A 24,048-nucleotide genomic window follows, 5' to 3' on the forward strand; every position below is an offset into this window, starting at 1 on the left:
GTATAACTTATGAGGAATATCATACAGGGTGTCTGAAAAAGGGCCCCAAATTGAGCCTCAATAAAACTATGAAATCTCACTTTTTTCAAATGGCAACCCTATAATTTTGTGATTCCAATCGATTGCCCGTCAAAAACTACTTAGAGTGTCCCCAACATTCCATGCCTCTAAAATCAGTAGTTTCGCCGTAATTGAATAAAATTCGAATTTCGGGAATAAATCAAGGTTTCTTAGTCTAACCATAGATTTATTAGGATAGAAATTTTCAAGAAGGCTGTGTCTGTTCATTTATAATGCATTTTTGAGCACTTTTTGACACGACGAATATGAAACTTCTAATTCCTGTGCTACCTGCCTGATGGAACCTCTTGGATTTCCGTGAATATGTCCTAGAATATTTATTTGATTTTCTTCATTACCTGTTACTGTTTTCACACGATTTCGTTTTGGGTTAATGCTTCCACTACGGAGAAAATTGTTTTGATACCTCCTGAACTTCGATTTTGTTAAAGGTGGTAAATGTGGGTTTCTTTCGTTGAAAGTTCTGACTGCCCTTTCTAATATTTTGTTACATTCACCGTAAATGAAGAACATATTCAATACATCACTGTTACTGTAATTCTGATTTTGCATAGTGCCCGATTAATCAAACAAGTATAAATGACAGTTCTCAAAAATGCATTATAAATGAACAGACATAGTCTTCTTGAAAATTTCTATCCTAATAAATCTATGGTTAGACCAGTGGTTCTTAACCTTTTAGTGATCAGGGACCATTTGACAAAATTGTTGTCTTGTCACGGACCACCAACTGTTCGGAGGTAATATTAAGACCCGTTTGCACCAAACGCACTTAGTGTTAAGTGTCCCTTAAAATGAACCCTTAACTTAAATTACGGTGCACCAATTGTAAAGTGACGTTTAAATGACTAAAGCCAGCCTTAAATTTAAGCGCTCCTGTAATGACCACAGGTATTTAAGTGCGGGATTCTAACCTAAAATCATTTGTTGAACTAATAAACTGGCTGCAGAACTGCTGTGGTTTTTCTAATAACGTCAAGTACCTTTTATTTGACAATCCATTTCATTATCAATCATAATGCTAATTCAGCAACAGAAAGTTGTCACTCTTTGATAATAATATAATAGTTTACTCGACACTGACTGACAGGACAATAAATTTAGGTTGATGAAATGACAACGATCATCGACAACCGGCCAACTAATGAAAAGGCTTTATTAGACTAGAATGAAGTTGCACCAAAATAAAATACTGAAATATCACTAGATATGAAAACTTAAGGGTCTCTTACTTAAGATTCTGTTAAGCCGCAATCGTGCAACTGACAATAAAATTAAGCGTTCATTAACTTCAAACTAGGCTTAGTTAAGTACGCATTTTAAGGGGGATTGGTGCAAACGGGCCTAAGTACGTAAATGTCAATTTTTGTAAATGAATAAACAAGGTTGTTGTAGTTATAAATTTGAATGAACGAAACACGCCAACAATCATTCAGAGCCAACCCAACAGTATTTTATATTTGCATTTTCAAACAGATAAATATACAGAAAATTTATTATTTCAATGCGATTTTTTTCACTGCATACTCTTCACCAATTTATGAATCCTTGGTTCAGTGCTAGGTACTTAATGCCAAACTGGCATGTCGGCACTGGCACCCAACCGATTTCGATGCTTGTTTTTAATTATCAGTAGAATCGAAAACCCCTGCTAGCATAAATATGTCGATGAAAAGAGGGAGCATTGGGGTCTAGTCTCCCCATTTTTTCTATTGAAGAAACCCAGTTCAATATAATAGCCGTCATACTTTCGTTTTGGTGGCATTTTTCTAGAAAACTAATATAAAATAATTGTTATCAATAAGTGCTCTTCAGTCTGGTTCAACCCTATGTCCTGTCGGATGGCTTCGCGGACCACTTCGGGTGCTTCCAGGGACCACCAGTGGTCCGCGGACCACCGGTTAAGAACCAGTGGGTTAGACTAAGAAACCTTGATTTATTGCCGAAATTCGAATTTTATTCAATTACGGCGAAATTACTGATTTTAGAGGCATGGAATGTTGGGGACACTCTAAGTAGTTTTTGACGGGCAATCGATTGGAATAACAAAATTATAGGGTTGCCATTTGAAAAAAGTGAGATTTCATAGTTTTATCGAGGCTCAGTTCGGGGCCCTTTTTCAGACACCCTGTATAATATTTCCTCATAAGTTATACAAGAAACAGTATCAGCGTACTTTCTTTTGTTCTACTTTTGCAAACAGAAATTCTTATAATGAGGGATTTTGAAGATATGGACACTAATCTGTGACAACCTTTTTTTCAAAAAATTTGATAATCAGGTTATAATTCAAAAACCGCTTGAATGGTTGCACATATCATACCTCAAATCAGTGTAAAATTAAACGAAGAATTCGAATATGTAAAAATATACAGGGTGTTGCATTTGAAATAACGAAGTTACCTTCGTTTCCGGTGAAACCGGAAGTAGATTCCGCTTGAAAATATTTTGCAATTAAAGTTCATGTTCTCTAAAACGAAAATCCAAAATCTTGAATCTGTATTACAATTCCTTCCTCGAAAACTTCTAATGAAACACTTAAAAAAATCACCCTGTATAGTGATAAGTGAATAAATATTTAGCCATTTCATAAAATTGCCAAATATTCATTAGCGAGCGTTCAACTGACTTTTAGGAGTTGACTTCTGTGCATTTCTTGTATTTTTATAGTTTGTAATAAATGGAGAAACTGGAAGGAGTGGGTGGAATTTTGTGTTCGGAGAAGATTTATCTCATCAATGAAAAACTATGTTTCAAAAATAACTCCAATCGATACAATCGTTTTTGAGGTAAAACTGAAAATTATATTTTTTATGGATTTTCATCCGCCCATATAAAAAGAGGGTTGAAGAAAAAAAGTGTTTCTTCTGTCCTCATGAATCTTCTATTGAAACACATGTACAAGTCAAAGACGCACCCTATAGGTATAAGCGAAATACCAACAAATCGGAAGATCACACTAGGTCTTCACTCAGAGGATACAGCAACCCGTAGCTGACCAAATGGTTGAGGTAATGGAGAATAAAAATGAAAGTAAAAATCAATAATGTTCCAATATGAAAGCAAGAAACATAATCCATAAATAAAGATAAAACTGAATGACAGAAAAATTCAATATCATAATGAATTCAAATATCTAGGAATAAGAATGGGTGAAAAAATAATCCTGAATATCTACACACATAGAGGAAACAGCAAGGAACAAAAATTGAGATTTTGAAGATTTCGAAAAGTTCTCATAACTTTTTTGTTTTTGAAGTTAGAGATCTGAGACTTGAACCTTCTAAGGCACTTTCATACGTAGAATCTACGGACAAAAGATTTTTTTCCATTTCAAAAATGAAAGTTCACCTGATGATTTTAATGAATATTTTAAGCTCATCTGTGGATTCTACGTAAAAAACTGCCTGTAGGTTTTGTATCTTCAAAGACAAACAAGTTATGAGAACTTTACGAAATTGTCAAACTCACAAACGAAGTATCGTAGGAGGCTGCGGTTTTGACCATTCTTTGTTTCTCCGAAAATGAGCTCGGAAATGTGTCATCCGTTTTCTTCTAGCTGCTATAGTTCTCGAGATCCTCTCAGTACACAACGAATTTTGACCGCCCTGTACACAGAAACTGTGCATTATTGCTCGCACGTTGTCTTTCAGAAAATAGGTTACGTCTGGGGTCGCTGGGATACTATAAATATTTATACTAAGTTTGTTATACTTACGATCCAAAAAAGTACAGAATTGTAGAAAATCATCTTCGAATGCTCGTTTGTGCTTCAGTCCTGCTTCACTTTTCAAAAGATCGCCCCAATCTTTACTCATAGTAAGCGGCTGTCTGATCAGATCGTTTATTAACATACTGCCGATGGAAACAGCGTTGCCTTTTAAGAATTCCAAGTCGAACTCGATGAAGAACACAACCTACAATTTATATTCAAAATGATGAGAATGAGAACAAAATGTTTGAGATCTCGTGGAAGTTGTATTTTTTGAATTTATGTGTAAATTTTTGCTAAAACAATTTTTATCTATTGAACCGTTTTTCAGATGAAGAGGTAAGAATTTATTTATTTATTTATTCAGTTAATATTACAAGTAATATAACATGTTTACGGGATCATCCCCATTTACAAAGAAGAATACAATAATCCAATGAAAATCTACAACCATAATAAAAAAAATACTAATTTGAAAAAAAAATATAACAGAAATCGAGCTGTAACACTCTAATAAAATGGCAATATAATGGCAAACACCATGTACAAACACCTAAAGAGTTCAGAAGTGAACTTACTTTTCCTTTAAACAGATTGAAACTTCAACTAAAAGAAATCTGAATTAAAACCAATATTATTTATGAGAGTGGGACATCTGACCATATATGAGTTCTTCCTATAATTTGTGTTCGACTTTGAAACGGAAAACAAATGTGTATGCCTCGTTCTTCTTACGGGTATATGAAGTTTGACAAGGGATAAAAGTTCAGGAGAATACACATCACCATTGATTAACTTAAAAAAGAAAATTAGATCGTGCATGACTCTTCTTGAATCCAAGGCAGGCAGATTCAAACTGAGGCGTAATGAATGATAGTCTCTGATATTTCTATTAATTCTACGTTTAAAGGCTACAAAACGCAAAAATTTATTCTGAACTCTTTCAAGGGCTCTCTAAATCATCACATGATCAGAAGACCATACAACACATTCATATTCGACAATACTCCTTACATAACAGCAGAGCAAAACTTATAATGTAGCTTCAGAAAACATATTAAAATTTCTAAGAATAAAACCCAGCATTTTAATTGCTTTCCCTAAGATATCGTCAACATGAGAGCCGAAGCTAAGGTTACTATCCAATCTTACACCAAGATTCCTAACAGAACTAGTTCTTTGCAAAACATTATCACTAACATAGTAATGGCCGTTTGCACCGTTTGTCTAAACAACGATTATATTCTTAAACAACGTTTAATTCCTTAACCGGGCTGCAGTTTCATTAGCAATTGGTAAATTATATTCCGAATTCATTAAAATTACCAAAGATGAGGATATAGTGCAAATTCAACAGTCCTTTCACAAGAAGGCTTCTTTTCCCAGAGTACCTAGAGTAATAGGACTCATGTTCTCACTTCAAATTCAAAACACAACACCGAAACTCCAGAAAAAATGTTCAAATTTCCCACCTTGACAACAGAAGTTTACTCACAAAACCTTGACTTCTTTTTCTTTTAAATTTATCTTCTATGCTGTGCTTGGCTGAAATTTTGAATTTTTTTATGCTGTGAGTGGTGTTGCCAAACCTATCGATGATTAAAGTGAACAACGATTATGATTCCACGGTGCAAACCGTCAACCGCTTAGCAACGTTTAAATATTAAACGTCGATTAGTTTAACCATGGTTACCAGCGAAACGGTGCAAACGGGCATGAGTCTCAGATAACGGTTGTCTTGAGCGAGAAAAAGAGATTACAGAACATTTGCTAATATTTAAAAACATACGATTATTCTCGCACCATATCACCAAACTTTCAATATCTAACTGAAGTAACCCAACATCTAGGTGACAAGAAATAATTCGATAACACTTCAAGTCATCAGCAAAATTCAAAAACTTACTATATAGGAAAACAGTATTCAAATCGATTGAAAATAGAATGAACAGGATGGGCCCCAGATGGGATCCCTGGGGAACACCAGATCTGACAGGGACAAGAAAGTTAGACTCCTCCAGCTTCACCGCCTGCATTCTCCACCTAATATAACTGCTAAGCCAACTCAACCACCAATTTCCATTCTACTCAATTTATCTAATAAAAGTGTATGATTAATCCTGTCAAAGGCTTTCGAAAAGTCGGTTTAAACCGCGTCAACTTGTTGGCCGTTATCCATAGGTAAAGTAATATCATCCAGGTAAAGCAACAAGTTGGTAACAGATGATTTTCCCCTCGTGAACCCATGCTGTTCATTCATTACAACTTCCTTGCATTTCCAGGTCAAAAATTAACAAACTTAATTATCAAGCAGCTTTGGTATAGCCGACTGTATACATATACCCCTATAGTTCTCACTACTGTGTTTATCTCCATTTTTGAATATTGGTACAATGTAACTATTCTCCCAAAAGGATGGGAATTTGCCAGTTTTAAGTGAAGTATTGAACAAGTTAGTCAAAGTAAACACATTTCTTCAATACGGCCAGAGGAACAAAGTCAGGACCAACAGAATACTTGTCTTTGAGATTTCTTTTCAGTTCAAAAAACAATTCTCTCGACAGAAAAATCACTGAATTCTCAACAAGTCTTGAGGAACAATGTCTTCGATATACACTCCAGAAAAATATTCCGTGAACATATCGACAATTTCAAAGCCATCTGAGCTGTGCCTAACTCTGAAGTACATCGACGCTGGAACATCAGCCAAACTTCTCAAGTTCCTAATATACTGCCAGAAACACGTGGGATTGTCACGTATATTACAATCCATATTATTTTAGAAGTCATCATAAAGTTTCGAACTCATAGCACAGCTGGAGTGAAAAGTACTATTGCATCTCGAACATCTAAACGGATTAACAACTCTCCTCTTGCAACTCTGACACTTCAGATCCTCTAGCGGCATGATGAACCTTGCAGAAACAGCCAGTGAAAACGGAATATGAGAAAACCTGTTGTCCGTGAATCCTTTTTTACAAGTGCGTCGTGGGCGCACAAAAACAATTCCAAATTATCGAAAAGACAGACTTGTTCAACGATAAGCACGAAATACGTTGATTAATTAATTCGTCTAAATTTATTCCGATAACTTATTCAGCAGTTCGCAGTAAATGGAGCATTTAAGGATTGCAACAACTTTTACTGCCACAAAAAGCCACAAAATGATATAAGATACAAAAATTAACTCTTCCGATAACTTCCGAAATTCCCTGCAAATCAGGAGGTGCGACAATATGTGTTAACAACTCGATATCTTGACAAACAATTCATGTTGAACTTGAAATTTCGCAAAATTTGCAATTTCCATCGAGAATACAAAACTTGATTACTGAATGAAGAAAAGTATCAAAAATGATACTGAAGAAATATTAACATAATCAAACTATTAATGCAGTGCAATTTTTGTATGAATTTCACATATTTTTAATAGCAGAAACGCATTCTGTTAAGCAGTTGAAAAATTGATAATGAACATATATTTGTTTCTACTGCGTCTCAACGTAATCTTATTAGCGAATCTACAAATCTAAACGCCTGATGACAAAATTCTAGACGAACATGCTATTTTGAGTGTGAGGGAAAACTGTAGAGTTAATGGTTTCCTTTCATCTTGTTATTATTTATAATTTGCAAAGGAATTGAATGAGCAACAGAAGAGAATGAAGACAAGAATGATGCCGCGAACTTCTTCATCAACACACCAAAGGTCAAATTCTGGGGAAATGTAAGTAGCAGTAGTCAATCTTGTTTGTAGCTAACCGGACTATTTGGATGATAAGCTTTACGCTGACTGCATTTGAAACTTTAATCTAGGATTGTTTATCAGACTCTTGCACAATCGGAAAGGCCTATTCTATAGTTTGAATGAAATTTGAAAAACAATCAACCTTCAAAAAGGTCTAGTTTAGAGTTAATGAATATCTGTTAACGCTAAGCAAATATATTTTTCTATATGAAGGAAATATCACTGAATCTGATCCACTAAAATAATAAAAAGAATAGCTCAAACGAAGGCATAATAATATGTCGAAATTCCATGTACGAATTTTGGCGTCAACTTGGAGGCTCACCCATCGGAAAAGTGGGCATACCACGGAAAATATCTTGGCACGAATTTTTTTCTTTACGGCACAAAATGAGCTGAAAATTATCATAATATTTATTTGTCGAAATTCCATAAGCGGGTGTCATGTTAGATTTCCATCGGAAAAGCCGTACTATCTCGAAAAATATACCGGCAAAAATGTTCGCTCTACGGCACAAAATAGGCAAAATTGTCATAATAATTATTTGTCGAAATTCCATGGGCGGATCTCCGCATCAAGTTGGAGACCCAAAGGAAAAGTCGGGATATCTCGGAACATATACGGACACCAATTTTTGTTACGGCACAAATTGGCACAAAATGGGCACAAAATTATTATCATATTCATTTGTCGAAATTACAAGGGCGGGTCTCAGCGCCGAGTTGGAGATCCACTGGAAAAGTGGGAATATCTCGAAAAATATACGAGCACAAAATTTTTTTTACGGCACAAATTGGCAACAAATGGGCACAAATTCATTATTATATTCATTTGTCGAAATTCCATGGGCGGGTCTCAGCGTCAAGTTACAGACCCATCGGAAAAGTCGGAATATATTGGAGGATATACGGGCACAGAATTTTTTTTACGGCACGCATTGGCACAAAAATGGCACAAAATTCCTATATCATTTTGCCAGAATATTCTGTACAGGTCTCCAGCTTGACGCACCTAAATCCATGGCTCACTAACAAAAAATCATCATTATGTGATGTTTTAGTGTTTTTTATTATTTTTGAACATCCTACCTACATAGTATTATGTATAATACTCAATTGTGACGGGAAAAAAATAACGAATTCAACAGCAGTAAAATACAGGGTATTCTATCAAAAAAAATATAGGTTTGTGTCGTATCTTCAAAACCATATCCGGAAAAAAAATTGAGTACGCCACTGGATTCTACGCAGGATTCTGTACTACTACAGAATTCTAAAAACTACGTCTACACGTAGTTTTTAGCTCAGCTAGTCATTATTTCTAATAACTTCCGAGGTAAAGGAGAGGTCCGAAAAGTATCAATTTCCAAAATCGCCCTGCATCACATAAATGGAAACAGTTATATAAAATCTGATTAGGCCGACTTGAGTTTCACAAAAAAGTAGGACGGGAAGGCGAAAACCGCAAGGCTCTACCTTAAATGACAAGCGAGAAACCTGGCTGTCTTACCCAAAATGAGATGCACTGTACATGGATGTTGCACAGAAGGCAGGGGAGTGCTGGGATCTTACTTAGTCTTAGAAAATCCTTTCTAATGTGAGATTTATTTCGTGTGTCGTAATTATGTAGGTACATCAGATTGTAGCTGAAATAAGTTTTTTTTTATGTATATATATATTAAATTCTCTAGAATGAATATGCTAGGAAATGTGTGCTTGTGCCTTGTGTTTTCACGGTCGCAGATTCCCCCTGCTATAAAAAAACACCCTAGCGCAAAGTTCGTTGAACTTTTTTTATGGAATGTGAGTTTGTGTAACAAATTGACCATTCGCACAGATTCTTCAGTTGTTTGGATTTTGGACTACGAACAATAGTCGGTGTACCTTTGATATATTTAATTGTCAAATTGTGTTCTCCTCTCGATTGTCTCCTTTTCATTTCATCTCGCTCCTTCCTCAGCTGATTCGCCTGATAGGGTGTTACATCATCGGATATTGTTATGTGTTTGAAGTAGTCGTGGATAGAAAGCCATTTCTTGTTACGAAGTATGTCGCGTGCCAAGGCAAGATGAGAAAAATTTACCACTATAGGCCTAGGAACTGATGAATTGATTTTGCGCCCAATTCTAGAGCAGCTGATCACATGTCTTGACGAAGAAGGCTTGATAAGATCAATCAAAGACTTCACCTGCTGCTCATCCTCAGAGAGGACAGAGCACAGGCTGCTGAAGTGAGATCGCCTTTGATTTCATCCGATTCTCTGCTGAGAGTGTCGACGATTGACTTAATAGAAGGGATCTTATAAATGTTACATATCTGTTGTCTATTTTCCGCCCAACTCAGAGTATAATATATACGATAATTATTTTAGTATGTTTGATAGAATGCTATTGGATGACGATGATTTATTAATTTTGGGTGACTTTAATGTACCGTTACTTTCTGACGGCTGCAACAAGAGTACCTTGCTCCATAACTTTCTGAACTTGTTCGATTTGAAACAACATAACGATGTAGTGAATTTTATGGGTCGCAGATTGGATTTGATTTTGTCGAACATGTCAGTGTCAACTGTGATTAAATCCCAATTTACTGTTGTAAACGAGGATAAATATCATCCAGCACTCGAATTTTCCGTCGATTATTCCCATTTTAGGTCAAATAGTGGATATGACAATGAATTTAGTTATAACTATTCAAGAGGTAATTACATACTCCTTTATAATCTTATGTCACAGTGTGATTGGTCAGATGTAGTTCAATGTGACGATGTTAACCAGAGTATAAACCTTTTTTATGATATAATGTACAATATATTGGACCAAGCTGTTCCCAAATTCAAAAGAAGTAATTCAGTCAGTTCAAGATGCAAATTTCCAATGTGTTTTTCTGCTGATTTGAAACAAAAAATGATGAAAAAAAAATAGACTTCATAAAAAGAAACATATGGGTGTTGAATTTACGGAGTTGAGGAAGAATATTAAGCAACAAACGAAGCTTGAATATGTCGAATATGAAAAACAATTAGAAATGAATTTCAAGAATGATCCTTCCTCTTTTTGGTCATTTATGAAAAAGAAAAAAACTCAGAATAAGGTACCATCAATGATGACATTCTGACAAGAGTCTCTCAATAACGCGGAAATCGGATGCCATTGCTCAGTTCTTTGAATCAATTAACACCTTGGATTCTGATTGCTACGACACAGTGTCGGATTGAGGAACTTTCAGTTACTCCTTAATAGCAGAGGACGCTCTGAGGGAAAGTGTCAAAAAGTTGAAGCCAAAAAAAACCTTAGGTTCAGATAATATTCCTTCTTATATTTATAAGGCGTGATTATCTGATAGATCCACTGCTTCATATTTTCAATTTGTCAATATCAAAGAATATTTTTTCCGATATTCTAAAAACATCGGTAATAACATCCATTCATAAGTCAGGGGATGTTGTTTCTTTGGTTGAAACAACACTTGCTTGAAGTTTAGGGCAACTGAACGACCAGACTCAGAACGTTCAAGGAAATGTCTGAACTCCACAGTTGCCCAAGAGGTATATTGATCAAACTAAAGATGAATGATGATTTTATTAATTACAATCTAAGCTTATATACTAAATCGAACAATGACGATAGAAATAACATTGCCATATTTGGTATTACTGCACTGACGGAGTCCCCGGTTGCATCAATTGTTTCTAGCCAGTCAGCAGATTTCGGTAGATCGACGGCTCGCTCGGCGTGACCCAGTTTTGTGAATAATTCAGATGGAATTTTCCATATTATTGAACTTGATTATTTTTTAGAATAATGTTCGAATTTCGAACATTACTCCCAAGGCCGAAATGCTGCAGGCTATGATGTTGAAGCTCCAGTGTTGGCAATCTGTTACTTCTATTGTCCTATTTCCTAATTAAATAATCTGTGAATGCGAGACGTGCGAACGTGTGTGGGTTGCTCCGTGGTTTTACTTTCGTAGAAGTGATTGATTTTCAGTCAATCTTTGATGCTGTTAGAATCAGCCTACCCATTTCGCAAGTATAACTCTCTTCCTTTGCGAACTTACTAATATTATATTACTGTATTTGTTTGCATTTCTTTGTTTAATTTCCCGAGACGCGTGACCTTGACCTCGACAGTTTCCACTCTCTAAGCACGGTCGTCGCTCGACTCAAATTTTTAAGGCAATCATCCACTATCCGACTTGTGCTTCTAGTCCGAATAACGACAGACTGGCACCTTGCCGACGGGTGTGATATTTATCCCCACCCTCACCTTATCCTTTTCCTTGCCGAGGTCTTCCATTTCTGTACAAGTCCTTCTTATAGACCCAAGAAGGTGAAAAGTCTTCTTTGTTTTCCATCCTATTTAGTCTGATTTTGAGCCTGTTTGCGCATACACGATGCCGAGCTCCTGTGCAGTTTGCAACAAGTCTTTTTCGACTGCTGCTCTTATGTTCCCATGTTCAAAATGCGGAAAGATGTTCCATCATAAGTGCGTTAACCTTACTGAATCTGATGTGTCTTTCCTGGAGGAAAAAAACGAAAAATGGTCTTGTTCCGCCTGTACCTCTAGTGAGAGGTTGCTGCGGAGTTCCTCTGCAGGCCAGCGCCCGATATCGCCGTCCGTTAATGCTCTGCCAGAAAAACGACAGTTGCGAAGTAACTCGGCTAGTCAGCGTCCAACATCACCATCCGTCGAGGTCCCTCCGGAAAGCTCTTCCGCGGAGACTTTGACAGTAAAACATTTTGAAATCCTGATGGAGCAGATGAAAAATTTGTCAACTAGTATAGCACGTATAGAAAAACGTCAGGATGATCTCTTTTCACAAATAGCTAGCTGCTCCGACGCAATTGATAAGCACTCGTTGCTGCTTGATTCACACGATTCTGAATTGAAATCTCATGAGAATGGTATATGCGAGCTTCGTGAAGACCAGTCTGTTATGTGCAAGGAAATATCTACTATAGCCAATAGGGTTGCTAGATCTCGAATCTAGCTTGGGCGGAATCCTCCCCTCTGTTGCAGCTACTCCTGATCCGCCTCCTGAAATTTTAGACCGCGTGCGCAGGTCTCATAATATTATTATTACCAACTTAGCAGAAGGAACTGGGGAAGAGATAGACAGGGAAAGGGTATCTGCCATCATAGAGCACATACAAGAATATTCCAGTAGATCACTATTAAATGTCGTCAGACTTCCAGCCAAAGACACGGCCAGACCTAGATGGATAAAGTTGTCTTTTTCTCATCCCGACATAGCTGCAAACATTCTGCGCCATAAATCTTCCCTTCGCGGGCATCCACTTCATAGAGACATCAAGATTCAGGAGGATAGGACGAAGGACCAAATCGCCAAGCTCAAGGCTCTTAGAGAGGAGCTTAGGGTGAGGCGGGAGCAGGGAGAGCATGATCTCACCATTAAATTTATCAAGCAAGTTCCAACGATTGTATGCAGTGATAAGTGTTCTCCTAAGCAACCAAAAAACTAATTGATCTGAGTATATGGCCCATATTGTACACTAACATCCAGTCGATCTCACCAAAATTTTCGGAACTGTTGACTTTCGTACAAATGCATAAACCTTTTATAATATTCATCACAGAAACGTGGCTCAAACCAACCATAAGTGATTCGATCTTTGCTATTCCGGGATATTCTCTTTTTCGTAATGACAGTAATGTCACTCTGGGATTTAGGGGTGTTTGTATTTACGTAAGTGACGAGATCACAGATAAATTCAATTTGCATGTTGAGCATCAGGATTGGCCGGACATAGACAATTTATTCATCAATATTTCCAATGAATATACCTCCATTTTGGTAGGATGCGTATATAGACCTCACCCCTGTCCCACAGACACGCAATGTGTCCAATTCCTCGCGGATGTTTTCGCGCAACACAGAAATGTTCTGATCACAGGGGATTTCAACTGTCCCGATGTTAACTGGTCGCTGCCTCACTTAGTTTCAGAGAGTTCTCCATCCTACACTTATGCTGAATTCATCCACAATTCTGGTTGCCATCAACTTGTTACTCGTCCTACAAGGTTTAGAATAGGCCAAACCCCTTCTCTTCTGGACCTCATCATAGTATCTGACCCAAACTTAATATCCGACCTGAATTATATGCCCCCTTTTGGAAAGTCCGACCACTCAGTATTAACCACGGAGATTCAGATGCAGGTAGTTTCCAATGTTCGAAAGCACGAGAAAACTCTCCGATTTGTTGATTACGAGAAAGTCTCGGAGTACCTAAATTGGACCGACTGGGAGGGAGCATTTTTGGATGCTGTCAGTGTTGACTCCATGTGGAAGATATTTCTCGAGATTACGCGTGAAGCTGTAAGTGCTAACGAGCGAACTAAGATAATCAAGCAGAATCCAATAAAACCTTGGATAGACGAGGGTATTATGAGGCTTGTGAGACAGAAGAGGGCATTATGGCGTAGATTTTCTCGCAGTGGTTTGATGGTAGATTATCGAAATCATCGCTCCTTTTCCAACTTTGTCTCGTCGTCTATACAAGAGGCAGAGTCTTCCTACGAGAAAAGATTGGTTGCGTCCAAAAGCAGGAAGAGGCTGTACAAGTACGTGAGATCGTTCATGAGTTCTAAGGTTGGTGTTCCAATAGTGAGGAACTCTAGTGGTGACGCATGTACAGACGCTGCCGAAACGGCCGACATATTTGCTGAGGTTTTCGCTTCAGCTTACATCATCGAACCCTTAGGAATTGTACCTACTCCCGAAGTCCAGCGTGTTGAGGCGGAGCTATCTGACGTCGTGTTCGATGAGCAAGTTATAGAGAAGTAACTCTTGGAACTTAGGGTCGATGCGGCTCCGGGAATTGATGGAATTACTGCGCGCTTACTGAAGACTTGCGCTGGGGCATTTGCGACCCCTCTACGTATGATTTTCTCAGAATCACTGAAGTCATCATCCATCCCAATTGATTGGCTTTCGGCATCAATAACTCCAGTATTTAAGAAAGGCGACAAACTTGACCCGCAAAATTATCGACCAATTAGCATCCTTTCGACAGTGTCCAAGATTCTGGAGAGGATCATAAGCGACCATATTGTTCACTTCTCTTCTGAATATAATATAACTCCTGGGTCCCAGCATGGTTTCCTTCCCCGTCGTTCCACAACTACAAATCTACTATCGTGCCTTGATGAGTGGACCAAAGCGCTCGACTCTGGAAACCCCATTGATGTAATTTACTTGGACTTCGCAAAAGCATTTGACCGGGTACCTCACAGGCGACTTCTCTCGAAGCTGGAACATCTGGGACTTAGAGGTAAATTGATGGAGTGGCTCAAGTCTTTCCTTTCCAACCGAAAGTTCCGAGTAAGAGTGAGAAATATCTATTCAGCTACAGAAAGGGCTGTGTCATCTGGTGTACCGCAGGGCTCTGTGTTGGGCCCAGTCCTCTTCCTGCTTTATATATCGGATTTACCAGCATGCCTCAGATCGAGCTGTTCCATGTTTGCTGACGATGTCAAGCTTTACAACCTGCCACTTCTCTCATCTCATCTTCTTCAAGCGGATCTGGATCTACTCTCTCGATGGTGCCGTGACTGGTTGTTACCTCTTAACAAGGAAAAATGTTGCGTTCTTCATATTGGTAAAAACAACCCATGTGTATCCTACAACATCGACGGACACCAATTGCAGACGGTAACTAGACATCTAGACCTTGGAGTAACCGTGAATTCAGATCTCACCTGGTCGGATCATATTTCAGCTGTTGTTGGGAGGGCGGGGCAGCTGACATATCTTCTCGGGAAATCCTTCAGGGGGTCTGATTGTAGTGTGTACAGTTTCCTCTACAAAACCTATATCCGTCCGATAATCGAGTACGCTGGACAGGTCTGGTGGCCCTCGACCAGATTTGACGAGAACATTCTTGAATCTGTTCAACGTCAAGCCTCTCGTTTACCCTACTCATACCCCAGACCATCCTACGAAGAAAGATTGGCCATTTTTGGACTTGACAGCTTTGCCGATCGTCGTGAGCGGGGAGACCTCATATTCGCCTACAGGGCTATGGCCGTTCATCTTGGCGAGGACTTCCGAAGAATGTTCCCGTTGAATTCCAACAACCTGAGAGGTCATAGTTTGAAACTTTCGAAGGAACCCTACAAGACAACACCACGTCAGAAGTTTATATCCAACAGGATTTTCAATCGCTGGAATAAGTTACCACCCTCTGTTGTAGAAGCCCCTTCGGTCAATAGTTTCAAAAACAGATACGATAAGTGGAGTGCTCAACCTAGATAGTTTTTCGGTTTTTTCACCTCAACCCTTCTCATTGTTTAAATAAATAAATAAATAAATAATTTCCTATTTCTAACTCGTGTGACACTCGATCGAGTGCTTTATTGGGCATGGTCATGAATGGGTGCTGACGTCCGGAGTTGGTCTCTCGTCTGGAATTCTGTTTTCGCCTCGGCGTAGAGCTGGTCAAGGTCGAAACATTGCTGGCGTGGTTTTGAACTCGGTATGATTTCGGTCAATGGAATTTCGGCTTCTGCTTCATTTATTTCCGTGGTGGATCTGTTAGTTCTTCGGTTCCGAAGGAGTGGACGTATATATCGCATACAGAGGTACGTTACAGCTAGTGTGATTATCGCAGAGATTCCTATCACGGTGGTTGTAGCTAGAGGGTGTGAAAAATGTCTCCAGATATGTGAATTTGGTTCCTCTTCTTCTTCATTGATAGCTAGCATCTGTTCATAGAGTGCGTCTATGTCCCGCCAGATCCTGGTTAGGTTTTCTTCGAGGAAGTTGTATATTTTGGGATGTAGTTGGCACATTTTTTCTTGGGCCCTTTCCATTTCCTTTTTAAATAAATCCAATTTTATTTGAATTTGAAGGATGGAAGGGTGGTGGTAGCTGACTTCTTCTGACATCGGAGTGGACTTCTCCCATGTATTGATATAGTTCTTGATTTATTGGTAGCATTTGGATATCTGACTATGTAAATCTTGTTTGAAGTATGAATGCTCTTCATCAAGGGATTTCCGGAGTTCGTTATGATTTTCTTGGAATTTGTTCAGTAGATCTGCGGCCATCATGGATTTTTTCTTGAAGTATTCCTCTGTTTTGCGTGCAGACCCGTCTTTCTTGAGTGAAGATAATATTTTGCTTAGGTCTTGGTCAATAGTCATTTGTTCTCCCAATTTTTCTTCCATGTTGGTTGAAGGTTTCATGAAATCTCTGCTTTGAAGATTTTTTTTTTGTTGATTTTCCGGAAGGCCCCGCGGATGCGGGTGTTGGCTCTGGAGGGCTTCTGCTGGCGCTGGATTTGGCTCTGGAAGGCTTCCCCACAGGCGTTGATGATTTAATTGAGATTAGGGTCGTAAATCCTTAGCACTTATTTTTTCCAGTGGACTCGGTGTGTTCCCTGGCCTTTTTGAATTTTTGATCCGGAAGGCTTGTTCACGGGCTCGGATTTGGCGCTGGATGGCTTCTTCACGGATGCTGTTGTTGGCTCTGGAGGGCTTCTGCTGGCGCTGGATTTGGCTCTGGAAGACTTCCCCACAGGCGTTGATGTTTTGATCGAGATTAGGGTCGTAAATCCTTAGCTCTCATTTTTTCCAGTGGACTCGGTGTGTTCCTTGGCTTCTTTGAATTTTTGATCCGGAAGGCTTGTTCACGGGCTCGGATTTGGCGCTGGATGGCTTCTTCACGGATGTTGATGTTGGCTCTGGAGGGCTTCTGCTGGCGCTGGATTTGGCTCTGGAAGACTTCCCCACAGGCGTTGATGATTTGATCGAGATTAGGGTCGTAAATCCTTTCTCTCGATCCGGCCCGAAGGACCAAAAAATGTTGTTTCTTTGGTTGAAACAACACTTGCTTGAAGTTTAGGGCAACTGAACGACCAGACTCAGAACGTTCAAGGGAATGTCTTAACTCCACAGTTGCCCAAGAGGTATATTGATCAAACTAAAGATGAATGATGATTTTATTAATTACAATCTATGCTTATATACTAAATCGAACAATGACGATAGAAATAACATTGCCATATTTGGTATTACTGCACTGACGGAGTCCCCGGTTGCATCAATTGTTTCTAGCCAGTCAGCAGATTTCGGTAGATCGACGGCTCGCTCGGCGTGACCCAGTTTTGTGAATAATTCAGATGGAATTTTCCATATTATTGAACTTGATTATTTTTTAGAATAATGTTCGAATTTCGAACAGGGGAAATATGTCAAGTCGAGAATTACCGACCCATAAACATCTCGAATGCTTTGTCTAAGATATTTGAAAGGATAATATATCAAGATATAATACAAAATTCACATCTCAAGATTAATCCGATTCAGCATAGTTTTTCTAAGGCGAAATCGACGGTAAGCAATCTTTGTAGTTTTACTGAATTAGCAGCGGAAGCAATTGAAAATGTGTGTGTCTTGAATGTGGTCCTGTCACGGTCGCCAAAAATATACAGTTTCAAGTAATAAAGACTATTTCAACTTTATAAGCAGAACGTTCATTATTCGTAGCTCTACAATTTTTTTCACTTCTCTAGACAAAACATCTTGTCATCAATCTTTTTTTTTATTATATCTATTGCAACTGAACTCTTGATACTTAGATCTCACATTAGAAAACGGAACCCTTGTCATTCTTGGTGATATTTGCACAAGACAGGTGGAAATCACTATTGCACGTGGAACACACAATATAGTCACTACGACCCGAAATGGCTTGGGGACACTTAGCCCGGGTGTCCACTGGAAGCGTACTCGAGCGGCTACGCGCTCACGCGAAACGAGCGTGAACGTGCGGCAAGCCGCTACAGATCCCAAGTAACGTATTTCAATACAGCGTTGTCCACTGCAGGCGACTTCGAGCGGGCGTTCTCAAGCGGCTACGAGCTCGTACGCTCGATCCGCCTGAAATGGGATCTGTAGCGAGTGTAGCGCGTGCACGCCCATTGGCTCATTCATTTCAGTCCGGTTAAATTGCGATTCAGTAAAGATTTTGTGTCTATAAAAGATTTCTATTGCTTAAATGGTTTAATCAGTGACCGAATTAAATCATCTTGGCTCTTTTCCTTATAAGGAATTGAGCATAACTTTTGGCGACCAAAAAATGGGGTTTTTTGTAGTTTTTCAATCATATGCCTTCAAGAAATACGGATATCGACTGATTACTTGCGAGAAAAGCTATAGAGTACTGAATTCTACGTCGAATGAGATCAAGTGTGTACTTTTTCTCACTAATGGATCCCAAAGGGACAATTTCCTGAAACATTTTAAAATGTTATATTTCATATTGATTTCTCGGAAAAATCTTTGAAAGCAGCTTATATATGAGAAAAGTATAAAAACGTATAAAAAAGTTGTGATGCATTAAATTTCACATCGATCGAAAACACGCGTTCATTACACAAATACAATTTTTTCGTTAAGATTTCAGATTCAAAACGTCATAGGCCATTTCGTGGTCAAGGACAGTCAACGACAATATCTCTGAAATTTTGCTCAACATTGATATACTCTAATATGGAAACGGGTTGAGGAACGCCGCCCCAATCGAGAATTTAGTAATCTATAATAAACAAAATTGAGCTTTGTTTATATTCAGTTTTCCAGGGGAGATAAAATCCAAAAAAAAAACGAAAACACGCATTTTTGGTCACCAAAAAATTAGCTGAGGAAGAAACCTAGGATAGTTTTTCTGGATGAGTCGTTCAAACAATTGAATACTTATTGAAAGAATTGTTCCTCGTTGTTTTCATCGCATTGTCAGTAAAATAAAATTCGATTCATTCAGTAGTAGTTGGGAAATTTATAAGGTCCGTTCTTCGGTTGACAGTAGAAATGGTTGAATTCTCGATTTGATTTTGGCTATAAAAATTGCAGCCATCGCAAACAACAAGCAATACTGTATTGAGAACGATCCTTCGGCTCCAACACTGAATTGAACGCACGAAGCCGCCTCCAGTGAACAACCTCTGTAGCGCCGCGCCGCCTGTTTTGTAGCGGCTACGAATGCTCGTTTCGCGTGAGCGTGTAGCCGCTCGAATACGCTTCCAGTGGACACCCGGGCTTAACCACCATAGCCAAGTTCTGAAAAATTCCCTGAAAGGTCTAAGAACAAGCAGATGGAGTAAAAGGGTTCAAGTACTGAATACAATTGATCATTCTGCATAGAGAATGCAAAAACGCTAAGAGAAGAAAAGACTAAAATTCCACCCCTACACGGAGAAAGGGGAATGGCGTATACCAATACTGATAAGGCAGATGCATTGACGGACTCGATCGAACGAGAATCTAGAATAAATTACAGGATAGACGACGATAATGAGGATTTGGAAGAACTGGTTGAAGAAAATGATGAAGAAATGGATGTTTTTAATTAATTACTTTCACACTGCTTGAAATATTTTTATGAAATTTGAGACAAAGATTTTGAGCATCAAGGAGCACTTTTTGCATAATATCATTCCTTTTCTGTTCTACCAGTGACGTCCGTACTGCAGCGAGACTGAATATTTTCAAATAAAAAAATCATACGCCACTGGTTTTTCCGACAATGAAAATTACTGTTTAAATCTTTATTTAATTTGGATGACATTCGGTCTCCCGACTTTTTGCTATAAAACACATTCTTATGCATGAAGAAATCGCCAAAATTTGATAGGGTAGGTACATAATAATAATAAGACTATTTTTCCCATATCAAATTTTGGCGATTTCTTCATGCATGAGAATGTTTTTTATTTTTTCAATCGGAAACGGTGCCACTTACAGTAAAAAGTCAATTAACCGAATTTGCTCCAAATTAAATAAGAATTTAAATAGTAATTTTTATTGTCGGAAAAACCAGTGGCGTATCATTTTTTTATTTGAAAATATTCATTCTCGCTGCAGTACGGATGCCACTGGTAGAATAGAAAAAAAATAATATTATGCAAAAAGTGCTCCTTGATGCTCAAAACCTAAGTCTCAAATTTCATAAAAATATTTCAAGCAGTGTGAAAGTTATTAATAAAAAACATTTTTTTTTTCTATAATTTTAACACCCGGTATCTCGGAGAGGTAACATTTCTTGACATATGTTTATATGACAAACTAGGGCTCATTTTTGATGTAGAATACGTGGTTGAAATTTCTTGGTTACGATCTGGAACACCCTGTATAACAAAGTCATATTTCATCAATCGGACAAATCGATGTGACCAAAGATACCCTAAACATGAAAATTATTCAGCCGGAAGTATTATGTATAAGCTTCAGAGTAAGTGAGACATCTGTGGTAATTCGGCTGGTTCCTTTCTTGCTCACAATCTGTTTTAGTCTACTTCGTAAATGTATGTGCTGTGTATGTGTATGTGCCATGTGCGCCCAATGTTACTATACATTTACTACAGTAGAGTGTGGGTTTACGAGAGCACATGTTTTTTCGTTTTACTGTATAATTTGTGAGTGACATGGAGTTATTTGTAAAAATTAGTTGAAATCATGGAAGAAAAATTTCAAAGTGTAAACAATTTCACGATAGATCAATAGATAGATTAATATTTTTTCCGAAGGGACACTTGATAAGTGTAAACAAATTTTAAAACAAAGAAAATACCAAAACCTAGAATACAAGGACATAGAATTACCGGATGATTTGTATGACTGTTCTGCTATTCTAAAAAAAATCAAAAAGTGCAGATATAGTATCAAACTCCAGTCCAGCTAGTATTTCACCTGAACATATGGTAATACCTGATCCAAACGTTGAATTAAAGACAGTCGATGCAACTATTTTTTCGGCAACCCAGTGAAAAATTTGTAATATTCGCGATGATAACCAATGTCATACAAATCATCTGGTGAAACTATGTCTTTGTATTAAGGTTGTATTTTTCGTTCTTTCACAATTTTTTTACGCTTCTCAAGTGTATCTTAGGGAAATAATATTAATCTATCATATATCATGAGATTGTTTACACATTTCAATTTTTCTTCTTCCATGATTTTCACTACTTTTTACAAATACCAACTCAATGTCATTCACAAATAACACTTATAACGAAAAAAAAAGCATGTGCATGCTCTCATAAGACACACTCTACTTTATACTATTCAATGCGCGCCATGGCACATACACATACACAGCACATACATCACGCAATTGACTAAAACAGATTGTGAGCTTAAGAAAGGGAACCGAGTTACCAATCATAGACGTCTCACACACTCTGAAACTAATCGCTATATATATAATTATATTTTTTACGATGAAAATTCCGTTTTTAAAAACACAAACTTTATTTTGGAAATTTACAACAGTGACTAGAGACTACTCTATGTAATGAGACAAGCAAAGTAACTGATTGACTTCTGAATTAATTCTCCACTTGCATCCTGAATGAATAGATATTTATAACATTGGGTTATCTTAAAAGAGATAAGGATGCAGGTGCACTATTGCGTAATATTAATATTGTATGGCTATATGTAGATTCAAATAGGAAACAAACAAAAGTCTAATTTGAGTTAATAAGGGTTAGGATTATGTAATTCCTCCCCACCTTGGATAAAGGTATCTCCCAAAGGAGTAGCTTTACAATTAAAATGATTATTAAAATATTTAAAAGCTAAAAATGCAATTATTGCTAAAATTATCAATATTAAAATTATTAAAAATGTATGATTATTATTTTGGAAGTTCCATCCTTCCAACTCTTCTAAATGTATATCAGGGATTTCCTCATCCTCTGTAGCATCATCTTCTCTCTTGGAGTATTTGTATTTAGGTACCATCTTGGGTAAAACGATGAATTTTTCTTCACTAATAACTGCAGTTGGGGAAATTTCTTTTTGACCATTACTGACGACACAACTTGTGCGTATAACAGCGATTGGAGGAACAAAATGCCATTTTGTTTGATGAGGGCAATCTTCTTTAATTTTTGTGTTTTCCACGGAGAGGATATTTCCATCTTTTAATAACTTGAGGTTTGACGTAGGAAACATTTTTCTTCTCGTACAATTTTCGAAATGGGTTTTCAAGATATTTTCCATACATATTGGAGGCTTGGATAATGAGTCTTGATCGCAGAGGAAATCATCTTCGACTGGATGACATTCACTTGTTGACTATTTTAATGTCTCTTCTTGTGAGAGCAAATAAGGATAGGTAAAGGGAAGGGTAAGATTGTTTTGAGGCAAATAGTAAAATTTATGTAAATCAAAACTATCTTCATAAATTGTTGGAATTGATATCAGAAATAGTAAGATATTGTCTTTGAAAATAACTTTTGTATGACACAATTGATAGTAATCTTTGATGTGATGCATTGGAATAATAGTGACATTTTTGACTAATTCTACGAATTTTGTATACGGTAGAATAGATTCATGTAAGAGATGTAATCTGGCAAAACTAACTGCTGTTTGAATTTCATCTAATGTATTCTTAATGTCTTTGATTTTAAATGTCATGAGATGCATTTGTTGAACATCCCTCAATGCTGGTACAATTTGCAATAATTTAAGATTATCATTCAATTTTTTAAATTTATCATTATAATTATCCTTAAGGTCATTTACAATATTCGCGATCTGTTTTTGATTCTTCATGAGTGTCTTCTCATTTTTTTCTATGCTATTGAAATAAGTTCTATAAAGTTCTTCATCATCAGAATCTAATGTTCCAAATAGTATTTTCGAAATCTTGCCACCAAGGTTAATTAATCCTCTTTTAATTCTAGTTTTTTCATTTAAAAGTTCCTCGAATGTATTAGTATTAATTTCATTAGAATGTAATAAATACTCGTAATTAGCTGTAGCTTCAAAACCGAACTGTTGATGCTTTTTTAAATCAATATGATAGATTAATTGCAAATTCTTTCTTGTTACGTAAGCCTTTCCTAGCAAAATAGGCAAAATATTATTTTCTATTGGAATTATTTCAAAGGAAGTGATCAAAATTATCATTTCGCATAATATAAGAAGGAAGCTCGTTTTCAGGAGCATTATGTCTGAAACAAAATAAACTATTTTTACTTTCGTTGTTTGAGAATTCTTTTATGATAAATATGCTTATTCTTTTTATCTTGAATACGATGTGAATCAATTTCTCGAGCATCTATCTTTTTAAATACTGGATCTAGTTTTCTGGTAATAGGATTTTTAATATAAGTGGGATTATCATTTAATGGATGGTCTATTTCAGCGGACCTTTTCTGATTTATGTTTTCCAAACGATTAATACTTTTATGCTTTCTTTTTTCTAATTCTTTCGAAATATCATTGAGATTTTCCACATAATTTTCAACATAATCTTGTATTTGTTCATAATGAGTTTTTTCAATGGGTAATGAGTAATTTAAATCTGCCTTGATTATTTGCATTGGAGTCATTTCTAGACTCGAATGATTGGAATTATTATAACTTAATAAAGCAAGAGCTAATTTATTTTGAAAAGTAGAATTTTTATCATCAATAGTACGTAATTGCTCAATTAGTGTTGAATGAAATCTTTCCACAATTGC

The 24,048-nt window shown here is 37.2% G+C and overlaps 1 protein-coding gene across 3 annotated transcripts in view; it reads right to left on the reverse strand.

The window, feature by feature from the left end:
- The window catches only part of LOC123318393 (dynein axonemal heavy chain 8-like), a 1,393,903-nt gene that overhangs the window by 1,294,922 nt on the left and 74,933 nt on the right, over nucleotides 1-24,048 (reverse strand). For all 3 annotated transcript variants that reach the window (XM_044905013.1, XM_044905020.1, XM_044905005.1), the window contains exon 5: nucleotides 3,800-3,998. In XM_044905013.1, the coding sequence (XP_044760948.1) occupies nucleotides 3,800-3,998 (199 nt within the window). The remainder of the gene's footprint in view (nucleotides 1-3,799; nucleotides 3,999-24,048) is intronic.

The sequence above is a fragment of the Coccinella septempunctata genome, chromosome 1, assembly GCF_907165205.1.
Source record: "Coccinella septempunctata chromosome 1, icCocSept1.1, whole genome shotgun sequence".
Classification (NCBI taxonomy): domain Eukaryota; kingdom Metazoa; phylum Arthropoda; class Insecta; order Coleoptera; family Coccinellidae; genus Coccinella; species Coccinella septempunctata.